The sequence below is a fragment of the Mercenaria mercenaria genome, chromosome 2 (assembly GCF_021730395.1).
Source record: "Mercenaria mercenaria strain notata chromosome 2, MADL_Memer_1, whole genome shotgun sequence".
In the NCBI taxonomy this organism is placed as follows: Eukaryota; Metazoa; Mollusca; class Bivalvia; order Venerida; family Veneridae; genus Mercenaria; species Mercenaria mercenaria.
The window spans coordinates 32,259,399-32,276,222 of NC_069362.1; the positions used below are offsets into that span (position 1 = coordinate 32,259,399).

The following is a 16,824-nucleotide window of genomic DNA, read 5'->3' on the forward strand; positions in this document are numbered from 1 at the left end:
AGAAATATGCCACTAAACTTTGATACTCAGTCAGTTGCCGTTACTGAAAATAGTCTTCAAACAGGAAACCAACGACGTCCTAAATCAATTACAAACAGACTTTGTAGAGACCTTTTAACAAAATACAATACTTCTGACCAAGTTTAGTGAAAATCTATCCAACAGTTCATTCAAAATTCTTCAACGTTTAGCCCTGGAAGCCACTAAATGCAATCTAGTAGAAATATTTTTAAAAACTTGAGAGATCCATGCAAGGATGTTTCTAGTCAAGGTTAGGGGAAATCCTCAAAGTGGTTCGTTCATGAGTCGTGCAGTGTTTTCCTATAGTCTTAGCTCTGGATGCCCCTAAATTCAATAATGTTGAACCATTTGAACAAACTTTAGAAAGTCCAAACAAGGAATCACTTCAGATCAAGTTTGGTGAGCATCCATCATGCAGTTCAGTGGAAGATGTTGCTTGAATATGTTTCCTAGCCGATCCCTCTGTGCAGTCAGGCATAACTATTTCAACACACTTGGGAAGGTTTCTTGCAAGGATGTTTCTGACCAAGTTTGCTGAACGATCATCAGGCGGTTCCTAAGTCGGTTGAAGTTTTTTTCTCTTTTTTAAGATATAAAGGTTTCTAAGTATTGTCAAATAAAACCATTTTAACAAAGTTAATAAAGATGTATCCAAGGATGCTACAAACCAAGAGTGGTAAAAATCCTCCAAGTCACTTGTGAGAAGGTTCTTATATTTTAAGATCAGGCTGCTCCTTAGTGAAGTAAAGTCAAGCCATCTTAAAATGTTTTACAAAAATCCGTAAAAGGATTCGTCTGACCAAGTTTGGTAAGCATTCATCTAGATGTCTAGTTCATGGGATGTAGAACTGAATGCAGTTCCTTTGAACCATAACATCATCTAGATTTGTATCAAGCCAAGTTACACAGTCATTTTGAAAACTAATAGGATACCGGTATTTTAGTACAAATCCCTGGTGGGGACATTCATGCAAAGAATGGGTATGCATTAATATACATTTTAATATTGTGCATGCATTTGTGTAGATTACATGAAGGTGAACAATGCTCTTAGACACTACTTTGATACAGGGAAGGCTCTTGTAGATTACACGAAGGTGAGCAGTGCAAATAGACACCACCTTGATACAAGAAAAGCTTGATGTGTAGATTACATGCAAGTGAGCTGCCCCTACACACCACTTTATACAGGAAAGGCTCTAAGACTTGTGGATTAACATGAAGGTGGGCCACCTCTACTCACCACTTTATACAGGAAAGGCTCTGGTAGTTAACAAGAAGGTGTGCCACCTCTACTCACCACTTTATACAGGAAAGTCTCTTGTAGTTAACATGAAGGTGAGCCACCCTTACTCACCACTTTATACAGGAAAGTCTCTTGTAGTTAACATGAAGGTAAGCCACCCCTACTCACCCCTTTATACAGGAATGTCTCTTGTAGTTAACACGAAGGTGAGCCACCCCTACTCACCACTTTATACAGGAGACATGAGCCACCCCTACACACCACTTTATACAGGAATGTTTCTTATAGTCAACACGAAGGTGAGCCACCCCTACACACCACTTTATACAGGAATGTCTCTTGTATTTAACACGAAGGTGAGCCACCCCTACACACCACTTTATACAGGAATGTCTCTTGTAGTAAACACGAAGGTGAGCCACCCCTACACACCACTTTATACAGGAATGTCTCTTGTAGTAAACACGAAGGTGAGCCACCCCCACACACCACTTTATACAGGAATGTCTCTTGTAGTTAACATGAAGGTGAGCCATCCCTACTCACCACTTTATACAGGAATGTCTCTTGTAGTTAACACGAAGGTGAGCCACCCCTACTCACCACTTTATACAGGAATGTCTCTTGTAGTTAACACGAAAGTGGGCCGCCCCTACTTTATACAGGAATGTCTCTTGTAGTTAACATGAAGGTGAGCCACCCCTACTCACCCCTTTATACAGGAATGTCTCTTGTAGTTAACATGAAGGTGAGCCACCCCTACTCACCACTTTATACAGGAATGTCTCTTGTAGTTAACATGAAGGTGAGCCACCTCTACTCACCACTTCATACAGGAATGTCTCTTGTAGTTAACATGAAGGTGAGCCACCCCTACTCACCACTTTATACAGGAATGTCTCTTTTAGTTAACATGAAGGTGAGTGCCTCTACTTTAAACAGGAATGTCTCTTGTAGTTAACACGAAGGTGTGTCACCCCTACTCACCACTTTATACAGGAAAGTCTCTTGTAGTTAACATGAAGGTGAGCTAACCCTACTCACCACTTTATACAGGAAAGTCTCTTGCATTTAACATGAAGGTGAGCCATCCCTACTCACCACTTTATACAGGAATGTCTCTTGCAGTTAACATGAAGGTGAGCCACCCCTACTCATCACTTTATACAGGAAAGGTTCCTGTAGTTTACACCGCTTTGACACAGGAAAAAGCTCTCTGTAGATTACAAGAAGGTGAGCTACACTTAATACCAGTTTGATACAGGGAAGGCTCTGTGTCAATTACATGAAGGTGCGCTACCCCTAGACACCACCTTAATACAGGGAAGATTCTGTGTAGACTACATGAAGGCGAGCTAGGAAAGGTTCTTGTAGCTATAATGAAGATAAGCAATAGCCATAGACACTGCTTTGATACATCAATGGCTCATGTAGATTACATGAAGGCGAGCTACACTTAATACCATCTTGATACAGGGAAAGCTCTGTGTAGATAACATGATGGGCAATACCTTAGACAAAGGGAAGGCTCTGCATACTGTCCTTGACATTTTACCTAATAAACATGGATTGTGTGCGCATTCCATCATATTAGGATGGTTAACATCCAAGTGCATTTATTTAAAAACCCATTGAACAACGACAGAGATGAGACTGGAAAAAAATGATGCAGGACTCAACAAAGCCAAATATACGTCATTGGTCATTGTCAAGATGGGGGGTGGGGGTGGATAAAAAGCATATCAGCATCTGCATATGTAGTCCAATTTCAACTAAATATAGAAGTATCAGCATGTATCATTCGTACCCTTATTGATACCCTAATGTGAACATCAAGTAGACCAACAGAATAACCAAACCAGAGTACATTCAATCTGTTTAATCAAAAAAGGAAATAGTTCATATATTCTCTCAAAATTTCATAAATACATGATTCTAAAACTTTCACTATGATTCACCATATTTTAATGATTAAACATTCATACATATAATAACAACATCCCTTGATTAGCTAACAACTGTACATTTATCATTAACATCAGAAGTCCATGGATTTAGCAATCAACTAGACTTTCTCTTTTTCACCTTCAGTGAATAGAATATTTGAACTTTTTATGTCTTATTATATTAACTATACTGTGAAAAACTTGTAACTAAGTATGTTTTCATTTGAACTTTGAGCCACAAGCCTGGACTACTCCATAAGGATGAGTCCTGTGTATGGGTGCTTTACACAGGGTATGTAGTGTTTTATTTGTCCTCTCAGTAAAATAACTAAAAGTTTCCTGCAGGAATCATTCGTATTTGTTACTGGTAACGATTACGAATAAGTTTAAATACACACATACAAACTGAGGCAGTTCCTTCATCTTTGTCAGCATAAACATCCTGATCACAATCATTCGCATCAGTTTACGTATGTATATAATAATGGACATATCAAATTTTCTATTCAATGAACAAGAGGTAAAATAGGTCAATCTTGATGCTTACTACACCCATAAAAATGATAATTTCTCTAATACACATTAACAATCACAAACTAGTCACCTGAACAAATTAATCAGTTTGGCAAAGAAAAACAAAATATACTTGTGTCAACTGATATAAAACAATTTTTGTAAAAACTCTACATAAACGTTACTTGAAGCGAGCTATTAAGTACAGGGGTGTTCAGCAAATTTTCTGCACCTCAATGTGCAAAAATATCAATATAAACCAATATCCAAGAGATGAATATAAAATAATATATTAGTCAAATATTTCCTATTATGCCAAGAGAGATAACTCTTGTGGAACACACTTTGTTAGTCAATCATTATTTTATGCCCTATGTTCTAGAAACTCATCTCTGCATCTATAGTAACACAAATTAACAAAAAAAAAGATTGAAGAGAAAATAATATCAGGAAAACCATAGCAATTCATAGTATCTACTTTATATGTTAGTACAGAATTAATTCACTGACAACATACAAGTACTGCTCAAAATACAGGCCTACATTTAACCATTCCATATTGTTAAGCAATTGAACAATTAGGATTTAGCGGGGAAAAACTGCAATATCGAGAATACATTTACACAAAAATAAAGACAGTTTGGCTCTCTTAGCTTATGTTTCCTTCAACATATTTCTTCAGACTGACATCACAACAAAAATGTTTAGATCAATGAATTACTTCTCTAGGTTTCTTAAAATATACAGTATATTTATTTGCATGGTTTAAACACATAATATACTTTGTATTTTCAAGAGAGTTTTGTTACCTATTTCTGCAGTATATCTGCATGCATCTGTTTGCACATACAGTACGATGATTAAATGTAGAAGTGTGTTTACCCTTGATAAATACAGGCTTGGCATCAACATACAAGAGGGGAAACTAATCACACAACCTTCTACTCACTGACGAGACACTATCAACTAGTCCAGAATCTACAGGGGCCGCCTTATGTACTGACCAAATATGGATATAGTACCCGTTAATTGCGTGTTTTAATCTTTTTTGGTATATAGACATTCAAGCAATTTATATCAATGAGCGCAACTCGATTGCTGTAATACTTAAAAGCATAATGAATACATGTATACATACTCCTGGTATAATATAGACACAACCATGGCTACCTAGATACATCAATATATAAATAATAAACAGCAGTTGAATGCAATTCAACATTAAAGGGGCATACCTCCTGATAAACATCAAAATTTCATTTTATAATAAATAGGGGATATTACACGAGTGTCTTTCAATACTGAATATATCAAACAAGTTGTATAAAATAATAAAATGCGAGACTCTGCCGAGCATTTTATCAATTTCTTTCAACAGGTTTAACAAATTAAATGTGGAAAGACACAAATGTAATATTTTTATCACATGTAAGCTTTTCCTGCTGAAACATAAAAATTTCTTAAATTACCGATTACTGACCAAGTAAATTTGACCAACATCTCCTATACTTAAAATGATGTTAATGTCAAAGCTCTATCACACAAGTGTAATATCAATATTATGTAATGGCTTTATTTCGCTACCACAACGTCAAACATGATAAAACAGACAATAACATAAAAGTAACCTAAAAGTTCATAAATTAATATCATAAAAGTTGGTATAATTGGAGAATGGTAAAGTACAGCATAAATCATTCAATTTAGCATTATGTTTGTATTGTGTGACATGTGTCCCTTTATAATCAAGTACTGCACAGTATTCACTGTATCAACTTCTTTTTACTTTTATGTACAACCACTAACTAATGGAAGTGCTTCTTCAATTTTCAAAAATAGTTACATAATTCTAGAGGCATGCCCCTTTAACACAATTCTCTCTAATGAAACATGTGTATGTCCTACTTTATATAAGACCTGTCCTATCTATACCAGTGAAACCAACCTATTTTTCTTAACAGGTAAAATCTGACTCAAACCAGTCAAGTTGTTTTAAACAGGTATTCATCACCATCGGGTTTTCTCTTTGAATGCATTTGACATGCATGGTTTTCTGAACTTTCCAGGATATTTAACTGCTCTGGTCGAAAAATAGGAAATGAATTTTTTACCTATCTGGTAAAAGTAATGCTTTATTTAGAGAAAAACTTGGCATATATTTCACTTATAAGATAATACATGAATACGACAAGATCTACAATTTTTACTGGTTAATATGTGTTTTTTTTTCTTATTATGCAGAGAATTGGTAAGACAGACAGGGAAAAGAATCAGCAATTCTAAAAGCCATGAAGCCATTTTCTAGTCCGAGAATTTCATCATAACAAGTAGAACAGACTAGTTTTGTTTTGATTGAGAAACAGTATAGTTCTGGAAGGAAACTTTTAACTACAGATTTTATACATCTTTTAATGTGAACAAAACTAAACTTACTTCTAAAATGCCTTCAAAAACAGACTGCTTGAAAGTATTTTCATTCACAAACATTGAGAAAAAGACATTTTAAATGTTTTCAATGTATACTTTCATTCATTTTCAAAATATTTTCAAATGTAGCAAACCTTAGTACCTGATCTGTGACTCAAAGTACTCATCTTGTAAAATAAATAATCGAGAGGTTGTCTCACTAAACCTGATAAGCTTTTCACTCTTTCTTAACCAACTATCTTTTAACTTTACAGCACAAGTGCAAAAATATTTCATGGTTAAAAAGCAAATATCATCTAACCATATCCAAAATGTGTTATCCGAAACGACAGTATACTTAAAAGTTTTAATGGAGCTAATTTAATCTTCATTTATAAACAACAACTGCTACATGCACAAACAAGTTTGTATCGTTCCTTTGCTAAGAAAAGAGTGACTTCCTTTTCGTACCTTCTCCCTTAGATTCAGTCCTTTAAAATGAGGCTCTCCAAGGAAATTTATTGCTAATAGTCCAAGACAATGCAAACATGTCTAAAACAGATTTGGTATAAGTCTATTACACTGATAATGACACATAACTATTATACTGAGAAATATTTCGTTTAAGAATGTCTCCACAAGGGCCAAGTACTCTTTCAAATCTACTGCGATCAAGTTTAACACATTTAAGGGGCCCGCGTGCAATGACTGTGGCTGCACGAGGTCTGTCAAGTAGTAGCGCAATCTCACCTGGAAATATACAATGAGGAATACATTAGATAAAATAAATGAGGTTAGAAATTCTCGTAAAACAAATCTTATGACTAATAAGTGCAATTCTTAAATGACAAACTGTGCTATTCTTGATAATACTTGTTAATAGTGGCAACATGTTGGTCTGCCTGAAGCAACTAAGACAGAAGAGCACCACAATGCTGAGCAATATATGCCCGAAGATATGACCTTTGACCCTTAAGTGTGACCTTGACTTGACATCTGAATCATGCACTCTGCATGTCGTCTCAATTTGAACATTTGTGCTAAGTTTCTTTAAAATCCTTCTAGCAGTTCTAGAGTTACAGAGCGGACATGAAACAAGTCATGACCTTTGACCCCTGTAACCTTGACCTTGAAGCGAGCCAACCAAAACATGCAATCTGCATGTCGACTCGATGTGGTGAACATTTAGTCAAGTTTCTTTGAAATCCTTCACGGGGTTCAAGAGTTACAGAGCAGACATGAAATTGCTAACAAACGGATGGACAGACAAATTGCTAACATATAGATGGACACTGGTGTCAGAACGTAATATGCTCCCTTTGGGCATATAAAATTGCTACAATTCTTGACTTACTATTTTATATTTTGAATATATGAGAAGGAAAATAAATATAAAGCAAAAGCATGTTTTAACAAGCAAATTTGATGAAATGGTATCCCCCGCCGAAAGGGTTTGTGGTGAGGAATGGCAAAAAAAAATATATCCGGCAAAACATTAAGGGTGTTACTAAGAAGCAAATAATTTCATTAGTCAAAATCAATTTAAACGAAATGAATGGTTTTGGGGGGGGGGGGGGGGGGGGAGGGGGGGGCAGCGGGGATGACCGTGTGAGGGTACAAAACTTCACATGTTGATTATAAATATTGTGGCTGTGTGTGTGTGTGGGGTGGGGGGGGGGGTGGATCATGATTGGGGTGGTGGGCATGACTGGGTGGAGGAGTGAGGTGGGGGAACAGTACAACTTTGCATGTTGATAAATATTCATGGAAGGTTTGAAAATATTTTTTTTAAAAAAGGGATGAAAAAAAAAAAAAATTGTGGGGGGGGGGGGGGGGAATTGGGAGGGAGAAGGGGTGTGACCAAGGCAAGGAAAAGAATGAAAGAAGTAAAGAAGTTTAATGAAATTCTAGCAATTGGTTGGTTTGTTATGTACAAATCTGTGGATTTTTAAACAATTAAAGGGCAATAACTTTAAGGAAAATTGACCAACAAATGATGGGCATTATCGAAGTATGTTGGTTCATATTTATTTAAAGTTTCATGAAACTCTACCAGCTTGTTACTGAGAAATGGCTGCAGACGTGGATTTTTCATTAAACCAAGGGCAATAACTCTAAGGGAAATTGACCAATCCCAAATGAAACTTTACGGGCATCATCGCAGTATGTTGGTTCATATTTATTTCAAGTTTTATGAAATTCTACCTGCTAGTTACTGAGAAATGGCTGCGGACGGATGGACAGACAATGCTATTTCAATACCCCTCTCCCGATTTCATCGGCGGGGGATAATTATATCAAACAATCTGAAGTGATTATAACTACACTGCACAAAGTCATTCATTCAGGCTTTCACCCTTGTGAAATTATTCAGCAGTACACATAAGCTCTTCATCATGTTTAAATTAATTGAAACAGGTTCCACTATAAATTAATTCTTATGTGAACTAGGAGTTCTGACGTTCTAACTTCTCAAATGGGAAAATGATGAACTGTATTCGAACTTGCCAGGAATTGAATTGGAATGTGTAATAAATTATGTCGGAGAGAAAAAATGATTGCATCTTTAAATTAAATCAATGTAAAGGTTCTTGTCAGATATTTCTGTGGTAGGTTTCAAGTTCTGTTATAGGTAACAATCTTAAGATATGAAGATTAAAAACAATGCTTTGTAGCAAGATATGAAGATTAAAAACAAGAGGACCATGAAGGCTCTGTATCGCTTACCTGACCTATTGACCTAAAGATCATCAAGATTAACATTCTGACCAAGTTTCATTAAGGTATGGTCATAAATGTGGCCTCCAAGAGTGTTAACAAGTTTTTCCTTTGATTTGACCTGGTGACCTAGTTTTTGACCCCAGATGACCCAATATCGAACTCGTCCAGTATTTTATTTAGGGGAAACATTCTGACCAAGTTTCATTAAGATTGGGCCAAAATTGTGACCTCTAAGAGTGTTAACAGTCAAACTGTTGACGGACTACAACGGACACAGGGCAATCACAAAAGCTCACCTTGAGCACTTCCTGCTCAGGTGAGCTTAAAAAACAGTTTTGTAGCAATATAAGATATGATGATTTGCAGCAATATAAAATATGGTGATACAAACCGAAGTAATCTGAGGTTCCAAGTCTGCCCACTTCAACTGGCTCTTCATTGTCTGCACGTCTCTGTAATACTGCTGCAGAACCCTGTAACATATATATCTTATCTTATAAAGAGTTCAACAATTCACATTAAGACAGTTTTTATGCACAAGAAACAGACTGCACCTGTGTTGTTTTTGTTATTTATAGTTACTACTAAACCTTTAGCCTGCTAAAGTTCTAAAATGGACTGGTCCATCATTAAATCTGGGCAATACCATTTATTATTTGAAGATGTGTTCACTGCAAATTTACTGACTGAACAGCGAACAGTGCAGACCATGATCAGCCTGCAAGGACGTGCAGGCTGATCTTGGTCTGCTCTGGTTGCAAAGGCAAAATCATTTGCAGACAGCAAGCTCATTCAGTTGTCATGTTATGTTGGTGAGATTTACTCTATATGCCTTTCAAGTTGCCAATCTATTTATTTTTATAGCTCTTTGTACAGTCATACTACTCTAATTGTAGGGAGACTTTATTCAATATCACAGTCCCTAAAACATATACATATCCCTTTCAACTTGGAACCGAGCTGCCTTAATCCTGAAAAGATCCCAAGGAAAACAAACCTCGAGTATAATAAAGAAATCATCTCCAGGTTCTCCCTGCCGGACAATCTCCTGACCATCTTCAAACTGTACAGGTTCTAGAGCATCTGCAACCGTCAATCTCTCCCACTTGTCAAGGTTCTCTGAAATATTACATTTCAATTATCATATGAAAAGATCAGCAAAACCCAAATCTTTACCATACAGCAGCTAATAATGCCTTGAGTAAAAGAAAACATTCAAACTGATTCAGTAGTTTTCTAAATTATATCATTAAAACTACAGTTAATGTTTTGTTTAATGTGCATTTGTACATTTATTTAACAGCTATAATATGTCTTAAGTTGTAACTGAAGTACCCAAAGTTCTAATTTAGGTTAAAGACTGCCAATGACCAACAAAGGTTAACAAGTTATTTCTTATATACAAACAAGGCCACCACCAGAAAGTATCTCGCTCAAGGGCAATTTTCAAAGGCGTAAAAAAATGCTTATTTGTTCAAGGTCAAGGTCACTAAGGGGCCGAGGACTCATCATGGGAGTATAAAATAAAACTTTGAACCATCCTACAACGTTTCAAAGCAATATTTGTAACAATTTTTGAGACATTGTAATTTTTGTGAAGGTGTCAGAAAAATCTAAAAGGTACTTATTTCTTCAAGGTCAAGGTCACTAAAGGGCCCGGGACTCACCATGGGATGTAAAATGAGTTTTTGTACCATCCTACAAGATTTCAAAGCAATATATGTAACAGTTTCTGAGAAATTTTCATTTTTGTGAATTTTCAAAGGCCTCAAAAAAATCTAAACTAGATGCCCATGGGCAACATGTCAAGCCGCCCTTTCGACGCCTAACTGTAACCTTGACCTTTGAGATAGAGTCTGTCTCTGAGTTAAATATTCATGCCAAATATAAACAAGATTCCTCAATGCATGTCAAAGTTATGGGTCGGACAAGATATGACATGACCCTTGGCCTTCAACTGTGACCTTGACCTTTGAGATAGGAACCTGAGGTTTGCGCATGACTCTCAATCTCACCGAGTTTAACATTCATGCCAAATATAAACAAGATTCCTCAATACATGTCAAAGTTATAAGCCGGACAAGATCTGAAATGACCTTTGACCTCCAACTGTGACCTTGACCTTTGAGACAGGAACCTGGGGTTTGCACATGACACTCCATTTCACTGAGATTCACATTCATGCCAAATATAAACAAAATTGCTCCATGCATGTCAAAGTTATGGTCTGGACAAACGAATCCGGACGGACGCACAAATGCACGGACATACACCGAACAGCCATTTGGACAATTATGTCTTCGCTTCCGCAAGCGGGCTCGACAAAAATGATAATTTATTCAAGGCCAAGGTCACTAGGGGGCCCGGACTCACCATGGGGATGTAAAATTAGTTTCTAAATCATACTACAAGGTTTAAAAGAAATATATGTAATAGTTTTTGAGTTATTCCCAATTGTTGCCGCCACTGCTGTCGCTGCCAGAATTTAAATCGCTTAGTCTCGCTTCCACTAAAAGTGGGCGAGACAAAAAGAATTTCTGGTTACTGGAACATCAAGTAGCATGCCAGTAAGCAAGGTATATTTATTTAATAATAGAGGAAGGGGAACTACTCTGACAAGCTTACAACAAAGAATCCTACAAGAGCACTGGGAACCGTAACAAGTGTCAAACATTTTTCATGCATTTTTGAAGAAAGGGTACTTTATACATACCAAGTATGGAGACTTTAGTGAGGAATTCTTCATACATCTTTCTCTTTCTAATTGTGCTACCCTGTAAAACAGTAAATCTATATGTTTATCTTGTTCATTAAGTAAAGCTAAGTAATGCATCGTCATCTGTCTGCTAAAAGCTGCTGTGTCAGTGTGACTTGGCATTTCATTCATTGAAGATCAAGATCTATGACGCCTGAATGTTGTAGCTATCATGTTTCAGACTTATATTTCATGGGTTACAGGTAATGAAGAGGTACTTCGACATACTGATTCAGACTTCCAGACTGAAGAATCTATTAATGTTTCTTTTTTTACTGAAGTACATCAGCCATCTGTCTGCCACTTAATTTCATAGAAGCTAATAAACTAAGTTTCAGATAAGGAACTTATTTTGTAAACTGTCTGGTGGTTCTGGCAGATGTACATAACAAGACATCTTTTTTTAACCTTTAGCCTGCTAAATTTCTAAAATGGACTGGTCCATTATTCAATTTGGGCAATACCATTTATTATTCGAAGGGGTGCTCACTGAAAATTTTCGTACTGAATAGCGAGCAGTGCAGACCATGATCAGCCTGCACAGATGTGCAGGCTGACCTTGGTCTGCACTGGTCGCAAAGGCAGAATCACTTGCCGCCAACAGGCTAAAGGTTAAAGTACATAACACCAAACTATCAGAGTATCATGAAGTAACATATGACCAGTGCTGAAAAAAACATTTCTTGACAGTTGTTATACTGTGTATGATACGTTGCCATTGGCTGTTTAGCAAAGGCTAGGCAATGTGAGTGTGTGTGTGTGTTCAGGTTAAACGGCTTCTTTCAACAATTTTTCAGTAAACAACTTTGTCTACTTGTAGCAGTGAGCACAATTCCCTACTTTGTAGTGTTGCATCACTGGAATATCACGCTGTAGACACAAGAAATGATACCTCACCCAGTCACATAATATGGACACCAGTCCTAATACTACCTTCTGAATGCTGATCGGCAAGCTATGAAGCTACTAGTACCATTTTTCACGTCTTTAGTATGACGCAGCCAGAGAACAAACCCAATACCTCCGGCACTCAAAGCTTGTGCTACCAAGGCAGTTATTGCAACTAACTGTACACTCAGATTTTAATTTTCTTTTAGGAACTGCTTATCAGATGCTTACCTCTTGATGAATTTGAAATCTGACCGCTAAAAATGTGTTTTGTAAGCAAACATAGGAGACAAAAGAAGACAAAGAGCCTGAGTTATGTTACAAATACCTGACACAAATCTGAAGTTCTTGCAATAAGCTTCCCTCTAGACAAATAACTGAAGACAGATAATTGAAACCCAAGAGACCAATATTCTTATTTCTATCTGTAGACTCTTTCCTTATATAATCTAAGCAATACAAAACAATTCAATCACTGGGAAACAGCTTCCTGGAAACAACTGGACCATATTTTGTTCATGTCAAGAAAAAGACGGGCAATGTAGAGGTCAAATGTCTGATCCCTTGGCATGTTGAACTGTTTCCATGGTAACTTGAGAGAAGACAATAGATGTGAAGTAATTTGTCCTCAATGTCTTACTGATGTGGGAAAGATTTCAGCATGTTCTGAGAACGGCTTAATATTGGTAAAGAATCCAGGAATACTGTTAAAAGGCATTTAACCTAATTCTAACAGGCAAACAGTAAGCTCTGGTTATACTAAACTAATCAAGACTAGCTAAAAGTGTTATTTTTGTCAAACAAATTCCTAATATAGCAATAAATTACTTTCTGTGTTACAATAAACCGTTTCAAATTACTTGACCATCCTTGGTGGACACCAAGAGAACAGCTGCTTATAATAACTCTCTTGCATTTCTTTTTAACCTTTACCCTGCTAACTTTCTAAAATGGGCTGGTCTATCATTCAATTTGGACAGTACCTGTCTATTTATTATTTGAAAGGGAGTTCACTGAAAATTTACTGAGTGAATAGCGAACAGTACAGACAATGATCAGCCTGCACAGCAGCGGCAAAACCACTTGCCGCTAGCAGCTTAAAGGTTAAGACTGTTTCTGGTATCTCCCTCAATTTACCATTTACTTCATGAGAATTGACGCCCTAGCTTTTAAATGGGGCAGTTGGCAGAGATGTGTAACACAGCAGACAGAATTTTTCACAAAGAGTTATATTTATAAGTCACTGTTATATTTCATAACTGTGCGAAACCTACATCAATGATATGTCCACAGTTGCATTTAAAATCAATAAATCATACCACTGTCATAAGATCAAAGCAAAACAACTCCAATAAATATTCAACAGAACACAATTGAAACATGATGCTTACAAAAGATTCTGCTATAATCAAGCTGATTGTATACATGGATAGGTATCTCAAAGTTTGTAGCCTAGTTTTTAAACTGAAAATGCTTTGTATGCTACTGGTGGTAGGAGATGTCACAGGAGAATTTCATTTTACATCCCTTTTTAGTTTTGTACATATTAATTGATGAAGATACCAACACTATACCAGGATAAATAAGTGGTTTGTTTGATTGTTAGCTTGGTAGAGTTTAACACTAATTTGACAGTATTTCAGTATTAAACAACTCTAAGTGTTCCCGGAGACACTACCACTGTTAACCTGTACTCCACAAGTAAAAGACATCTTCACCACAACAGAAAGAATGACTTTAGACTAGGGCTGGGACGATTTCAAAATTTTGAAACCGGTTAATCATTTGTATGAAATCGAATCGAACTGGTTAATCGGCCTCCATATTGAAAATGCTGTTTTCTTTTCTGACGACCGTATCAAGGTACTTTTGGCAGCTGACTTCATTAGGAACTTACGGACTTTATCGTTTGCAAGCAGTGTAATAGTAAGTCATATTTTGGTGCATTTTATTTTAAATATACAATGACAGGCAAATCAGAGACTATTGATTATGCTGATATGTTTTAGCGGAAATATACTGCAGGTCTATGTGCTGGTCAAAGAAATGTATAAAGATAAAGTAATATAAATTTTATTGGGATTGTAGGATGTTTATTGTTTGAGAGCGATTAGCGGTTTTGCAAAATTGAAACCGGTTCCACCTAGTAATTGAATCGGACTCGATTAACCAAGTAATCATCCCAGTCCTATTTAGACATTAGTTCTTCAGTCAATCATTATGGAGTATATTCACCTCGAACATGGTTATATTCTTAGACCTCCTTATCAACCGCTATGTCTTATATACACTTCACCCACTATTACATTCTAAGACCTCTTTATCAACAATTTCGGAGTATATACACCACGCTGGCAGGATCCTAAGACCTTCTTATCAACCATTACCGAGTTTAAACACCTTGCCTGTGATTATATTCCAAGACCTCCTTATCAACTGTCATGGAGTATATACACCAAGCCCGCAAGTATATCCCATGACTCCCTTACTAACCATTACAAAGCATACACATATCGCCTGTGATTATATTCTTAGACCTCATTATTAGTTACTATAGAGTATTATATACATTGCCTTTAATTATATTCTAAGACCTCATTATCGCATGATATGCAGAATATAATCTCAATACCAGCACTTACCATAAGAATTCTACGATAACTGTCTCTGTCAATACCCCATAATTTGACATCTCCTTTAGCCTAAAATAAAAAGAAAACAGACTAGACATAGCTGTATCATTTAGTGTCAGTAAACAGCACATAAATACAGAGATTAATACATAAAACCATTCCACTTTCTGTCTCCTACCCTCTTAACTGAACTTCCTGTCTCCTACCATCTAACTGAACTTCCTGTCTCCTACCCTGCAGCTGAACTTCCTGTCTCCTACCCTCTTAAGTGAACTTCCTGTCTCCTACCATCTAACTGAACTTCCCGTCACCTACCCTCTATCTGAACTTCCCGTCACCTACCCTCTAATCCTGTCTCCTACCTTCCAACTGAATACACTAATGTCAGATTACCAGCATGCAAGCTTCTACTGTTTCAACAGACAAATATCTAAATGATTGATTTCAATTAACATAATACATTTGTGAAATTATTTTATTTCCCCAACAGCTAAAGTATCTTAAAGCTAAGTGCTTTTAACCATAACAAATATATTTTAACATGTAATGCTTCATTTTATTCTCCAGCAGCAACAAACATGATAAATGATTTTTGTGGTGATGTATCTTCCATGGTACATGATATTTAGCATCACACAGATTCAGGTAATATTCTAAAGTGACGAATCAAATGCTTTGCATAGATTCCTTTTTTTAATAATGTTTATTATACTGAAATCATTCATGATTCTTAAGGTCTACATTAAAACTTCTCTGACTTACTGTAGGTGATCTAAGTGTACCAGTGAATAATGAGAAGTTGCCAGCTACATTGACTTACCTTTACTGTAGCTGCCCTAGGTGTACCAGTGAATAATGAAAGGTTGCGAGCTACACTGGCTTATCTTTACAGTAGGTGATCTAGGTGTACCAGTGAATAATGAGAGGTTGCTAGCTACATTGGCTTACCTTTACAGTAGGTGATCTACATGTACCAGTGAATAATGAGAGGTTGCGAGCTACATTGGCTTACCTTTACATTAGGTGATCTAGGTGTACCAGTGAATAATGAGAGGTTGGGAGCTACATTGGCTTATCTTTACAGTAGGTGATCTAGGTGTACCAGTGAATAATGAGAGGTTGCTAGCTACATTGGCTTATCTTTACAGTAGGTGATCTAGGTGTACCAGTGAATAATGAGAGGTTGTGAGCTACATTGACTTAACTTTACAGTAGGTGATCTAAGTGTACCAGTGAATAATGAGAGGTTGCTAGCTACATTGACTTACCTTTACAGTAGGTGATCTAAGTGTACCAGTGAATAATGAGAGGCTGCGAGCTACATTGACTTACCTTTACAGTAGGTGATCTAAGTGTACCAGTGAATAATGAGAGGTTGCGAGCTACATTGACTTACCTTTACAGTAGGTGATCTAAGTGTACCAGTGAATAATGAGAGGCTGCGAGCTACATTGGCTTACATTTACAGTAGGTGATCTAGGTGTACCAGTGAATAATGAGAGGTTGCGAGCTACATTGGCTTACCTTTACAGTAGGTGATCTAAGTGTACCAGTGAATAATGAGAGGCTGCGAGCTACATTGGCTTACATTTACAGTAGGTGATCTAAGTGTACCAGTGAATAATGAGAGGTTGCGAGCTACATTGGCTTATCTTTACAGTAGCTGCCCTAGGTGTACCAGTGAATAATGAGAGG

The 16,824-nt window shown here is 36.7% G+C and overlaps 1 protein-coding gene across 1 annotated transcript in view; it reads right to left on the reverse strand.

Annotated features, from left to right (window-relative positions):
- Positions 1-3,131: 3,131 nt before the first annotated feature.
- LOC123563651 (cAMP-dependent protein kinase regulatory subunit) overlaps positions 3,132-16,824 on the reverse strand; it is a 63,844-nt gene continuing 50,151 nt past the window's right edge. Inside the window, exons 6-11 of the mRNA XM_053525124.1 lie at positions 15,950-16,008; positions 15,139-15,198; positions 11,567-11,627; positions 9,851-9,972; positions 9,245-9,326; positions 3,132-6,882 (exon numbers count right to left, since the gene is read on the reverse strand). Of these exons, the coding sequence (XP_053381099.1) occupies positions 6,710-6,882; positions 9,245-9,326; positions 9,851-9,972; positions 11,567-11,627; positions 15,139-15,198; positions 15,950-16,008 (557 nt within the window). The 3' untranslated portion in view covers positions 3,132-6,709. The remainder of the gene's footprint in view (positions 6,883-9,244; positions 9,327-9,850; positions 9,973-11,566; positions 11,628-15,138; positions 15,199-15,949; positions 16,009-16,824) is intronic.